The sequence below is a fragment of the Penaeus monodon genome, chromosome 20 (assembly GCF_015228065.2).
Source record: "Penaeus monodon isolate SGIC_2016 chromosome 20, NSTDA_Pmon_1, whole genome shotgun sequence".
NCBI lineage: Eukaryota > Metazoa > Arthropoda > Malacostraca > Decapoda > Penaeidae > Penaeus > Penaeus monodon.
The window spans coordinates 11,562,605-11,562,986 of NC_051405.1; the positions used below are offsets into that span (position 1 = coordinate 11,562,605).

A 382-nucleotide genomic window follows, 5' to 3' on the forward strand; every position below is an offset into this window, starting at 1 on the left:
GACAGATGGATTTCTGTTCGTTTTTTTTACGACTGGACTCACAAAAGGAAAGAGGAAGACAGGCATTCGCATTAATAACTACACCCTCTCTTTTACCTATAAACGACCGACAGCCTAAACGAAACTGAAAACCCACCGAACTGGCAGCGGGACCCGTAGAAGCCGGGCGGACACACGCAGCGGTTGAAGACGCAGCGCCCTCTGTTGTAGCAGAAGGATCTCCCGCAAGCAGCTGGAAAGGAGGCTCGTGTTATTGTCTTTTGCTTGTGGCTGCGGGAAATTCATGGGACTTTGATAATCATAATACAAAGTATGTACAAATGCGATGTAATGCTGTGGTATATATTTTTCGAAGAAAATGTATAAACAAATGAATCAGTCA

At 44.8% G+C, this 382-nt stretch overlaps 1 protein-coding gene across 1 annotated transcript in view; it reads right to left on the minus strand.

The window, feature by feature from the left end:
* LOC119585618 (multiple epidermal growth factor-like domains protein 6) overlaps positions 1-382 on the minus strand; it is a gene marked incomplete in the record, with an annotated part of 108,922 nt that overhangs the window by 12,300 nt on the left and 96,240 nt on the right. The window contains 1 exon segment of the mRNA XM_037934286.1: positions 137-232. Coding sequence (XP_037790214.1) covers positions 137-232 — 96 coding nt within the window.